This window comes from Austrofundulus limnaeus, unplaced genomic scaffold, assembly GCF_001266775.1.
Source record: "Austrofundulus limnaeus strain Quisiro unplaced genomic scaffold, Austrofundulus_limnaeus-1.0 Scaffold1104, whole genome shotgun sequence".
Classification (NCBI taxonomy): domain Eukaryota; kingdom Metazoa; phylum Chordata; class Actinopteri; order Cyprinodontiformes; family Rivulidae; genus Austrofundulus; species Austrofundulus limnaeus.
The window spans coordinates 2749-6577 of record NW_013953506.1 but is presented as its reverse complement, the minus strand read 5'-3'; the positions used below and the strand labels follow the sequence as shown (position 1 = coordinate 6577).

Sequence of the window (3829 nt, the reverse complement as noted above, 5' to 3'; positions counted from 1 at the left end):
TATATTTACTGAGAAAAATGGTGACATGTTCAGTACTTATTTTACCCGCTGTATATTAGGGGTACAACGATACAGAAAATTCACAGTTCGGTTCGATACTTTAGTCTCACGGTTCGATATTTTTTTGATACAAAAAGAGAAATGTCAATGCCCCTTTTAACTTGTAATTAATTTAAATTGATTATGAACATGTTTAAACTCAAAAGTACAGTTTTTAAATTAAATGCTGCTGAAACAGCAAGTTTCTCAGTGGATCTGAGCTCAAAAATACAGCCTAGGTGGAGTAGTCGAACACAGATCCACTGATCCTTCAACACAGAGCATCTTCTTGATAAAGTAAATTTTTAAATCTGTATTGTTCGATACGGTTCGATACGGGTACATGTATTGTTGCACCCCTAATATATATATATATAGAGCGTTAGCTCCCAAGCTAACAAATTATTAGTTTGGGAGCTAACGCTATATCGCCATATATAATGTATTTATGTATTAGCTCAGGCGCTAACGTGAGAGCTAACAGGAAGCAGCTCTGTTCTCCGTCACATCTTCAGTCTCAGGCGGAGTTATTTCTATATTTTCCTCTCAGTCGAGGTGSTCTGGTTTCATTAAAAGTTTTGATTGACAGATATTGTCCAAAATTAAACTTCAGGGTGGATACGAGCTGAAACATCCTCRCACCAGATGATCCGGTAAAACTCATTGTTTTGCAGCATAAAAAACATCTTTTTTAAAAATGTATAAAAACCAACCAACCTACAGCATTATTACAGTTGGTATTTAATCGCTGAAGTAAATATTTATCAGCTAATGTCTAATGTTACAACTTTGTTGTCCAGCAAAACAAAGAAACACTTTTTATTCAGGAGTTTGGGTTTAAGTTGACCTAAAGTTGACATCTACATTAGCCAAGCAGCTATGCTTAACTTACCACCATCAAGACACCTGCATGGAAGAAGAATTGTAAACATCCCTGAAGAGAAGAGGTGTCAGACCAGGTGCCTACTATCAGCTGCAGGAAGTGACATCACCAGGTCTAACTGGCAATCAACAACTGATTAAATGTCATCTGCTATGAACCAACACACAAACACACTCCACGTGTTAAACATACACACACACCAACCTCAGGTGTCCCGGGTCCTATGAACCCGTCACACCTGTCTCCACACACTCACCTGAGTGAGTCCTCATGTGTCGGGTCAGGTGAGTCTTCTGGGAGCTGGAGTAGTCGCAGAACAGACACTGGAACGGACGCACACCTGTCCAAAACAAACGGCACGTCATGACACCGGACACACCTGAGAGCTGAGGGATGGACAGGTGCAGACAGGGACAGACAGGTGGGGACACGGCTGGGACAGGTGTGTACCTGTGTGTGTGCGGATGTGCTGGATGTAGTTGCTCTTGCGGTCGGAGAAGTAGGAGCACTGGCTGCAGGTGTGCAGCTTGCTGGGGAAGTGGTTCCTCAGGTGTTTCCTCCAGTGGTACTGGCTGACGGTGGTGTACGGGCACAGCGTGCACTTAAACACCCTGCACAGGTGAGCTCACAGTTACACACCTGCAGGCCAACTATGGGATCAACCTTGTGCCAGCAGGAAGTGAATCTGAATTGCTCAGATTGAATCTGAATGTGTGTAATTAGAAATTCAATTCACTGGTTTGAAAATAAATTTCATTAAATTGAAACTGAATTTAAAATTTTGAAATTGAATTTAAAGTTTTGCATCTGAATTAATTTGCTTTGAAACTGTATTTTGGTTTATTAAAAATTCAGTTTGACTACTTTCACTTTCAGTTCCATAATTCAGATTTTTGTGTCACATCCTGGTCCTTGAGAAAGCCAGGCAGAGTAATCAAACACAGATCGACAGATTTACCAGGCATCCTGCAGATCCTTAAAAAGTCTTAAAAGGCCTTGAATTCATCTTCATTCTTTTAATGCTTTTTAAGGATCTGCGGGATGCCTGGTAAATCTGTGGATCTGTGTTTGATTACTCTGCCTGGCTTTCTCAAGGRCCAGGATGTGACACAAAAATCTGAATTATGGGACTGAAAGTGAAAGTAGTCAAACTGAATTTTTAATAAACCAAAATACAGTTTCAAAGCAAATYAATTCAGATACAAAACTTTAAATTCAGTTTCAAATTCTGCACATTCAGATTCAATCTGAGCAATTCAAATTCACTTCCTGCTGGCACAGGATTGATCCCACAGCCAGCAGGTGTGCAGGTGCAGGTGAGGCTTACCTGTGGTYGTCGCCCTCCTTGCTGTGGTGCTTCAGGTGAGCGATGTAGTGGTCGTAGCGGTTGGTGTTGTAGCCGCAGCGCTCGCACCTGATCAGCCCTTTGACGTCTCCCGCCGCCGCCTCGCCGCTGCCCTCGCCCGTCTGAGCCTGGGCCTCAGGTGTTTCCGTCTCCGCGGCCTTGCTCTTGCTCCGCCCCTCCACCTGGTGGACCACCATCATCTTGCTGAGGCTGTGCGTGCTCAGGTGGTCCAGGAACTCCTGCTCGTTCTGCGCCTGGAAGTGGCACGGCTTGCAGCGCAGCGGCTTCTTCTTCTGCGCCCCGTCTGCGGCAGCCGGGGCCGCGACCGCAGGAGCGGCGCTCGGCTCAGGTGCGTCGGTGCAGGTGGAGGGGCGGGGCTTCGAGGGGACTGCTTCGGCTGCGTGYTCTTCATCATCATCATCACCTCTGTAGTCTCCGCTGGCGGCAAGCTCGATGGCCGGGTTCGGAGACTCCGGATACTCGACGATGCAAACTTCCCGGTTGTTCTGGTTGTCGTAGCTGTACCTGTGCAGATGCTCAGGTGAGTTAACGAGACGCTCAGGTGAGTTAACGAGATGCTCAGGTGAGTTGACAGGTTAGAGCAGGAAGGGACCGACTGACCTGATGACATTCTCATCCTCGCTGTCGGAGTAGCTGCAGCCCACCGTCTGCAGCTCCATCATTTCCTTCTCGTCCGCCACACTTCCGTCAGCGTCTCCGCCGCCCTCCGCCACCGCCGCCACGTTGGCCAGCATCACCAGCTGAGGGGCRGGTAACGTGTCCCTGGACATGTAGCCGAGTCCCTGAGTGTCGTCTGTCAGGGAAACGCCGACAGGAAACACCCCGACCGAGAGCACGGTCTGAGCCGCCATGCTGAGCTGGAAGAGGAAACTGTGGGATCAAACATCCCAGTTAGAGCTGATTGGCTAAAACAATCACAGCTCTGCATTCTCTACAATTATCTGCTGCTAATAAAGAACGCTTCTGAGCTCTGCAGTCTGAACCAGACATTTTACAGTCTGAATAAATCTCTACCAACAGAACCAGAAACATTTTACAGCTGATGTGTGACGAGGTTTCAGTAAACRTCCTTATAGCTGATGTGATTTAAGACCTAAAAACCTGATTAAACCTGCATTAAATCCAGTTTAAACTCGCTTAAACTGATTCTAACTTATTTTAAACAGTTTTAAACTTGTTCAAATTTCTTTAAACTGAATTAAACCTATATTTTCAAATCAGTTGACCTTAATTCAAACCAAAATAAACTAATTTTATTACAATTTACCAACAAGAAGCACTCGGAGAGTGCAAACCTCCGCCAAGACCAATTCCTCCATCCTGTAAGAGTTAACGCACAGAAGCAGAGATGGAAACACATTTGCTGAATAAGTTCTGACGTGGTGAACATTTAAGCAGCAGTATGATGGGATTTCTTCCCGATTGAGTCCAATGTGAAAAACAAAAAGTCCAACTGGTCACCTGACGTTCGTTATTCATGGTCAAACTGGTGTGGGATTAAGCTCCTAAGTTTTCATCAGTCACATTTCACCATGTAAAAC

General features: G+C 45.3%; 1 protein-coding gene across 1 annotated transcript in view; it reads right to left on the bottom strand.

Moving 5' to 3' along the window:
- Nucleotides 1-3829, bottom strand: part of rest (RE1-silencing transcription factor) — a 9822-nt gene that overhangs the window by 4310 nt on the left and 1683 nt on the right. The window contains exons 2-5 of the mRNA XM_014030693.1: nt 2889-3158; nt 2250-2792; nt 1373-1533; nt 1179-1262 (exon numbers count right to left, since the gene is read on the bottom strand). Of these exons, the coding sequence (XP_013886147.1) occupies nt 1179-1262; nt 1373-1533; nt 2250-2792; nt 2889-3139 (1039 nt within the window). The 5' untranslated portion in view covers nt 3140-3158. The remainder of the gene's footprint in view (nt 1-1178; nt 1263-1372; nt 1534-2249; nt 2793-2888; nt 3159-3829) is intronic.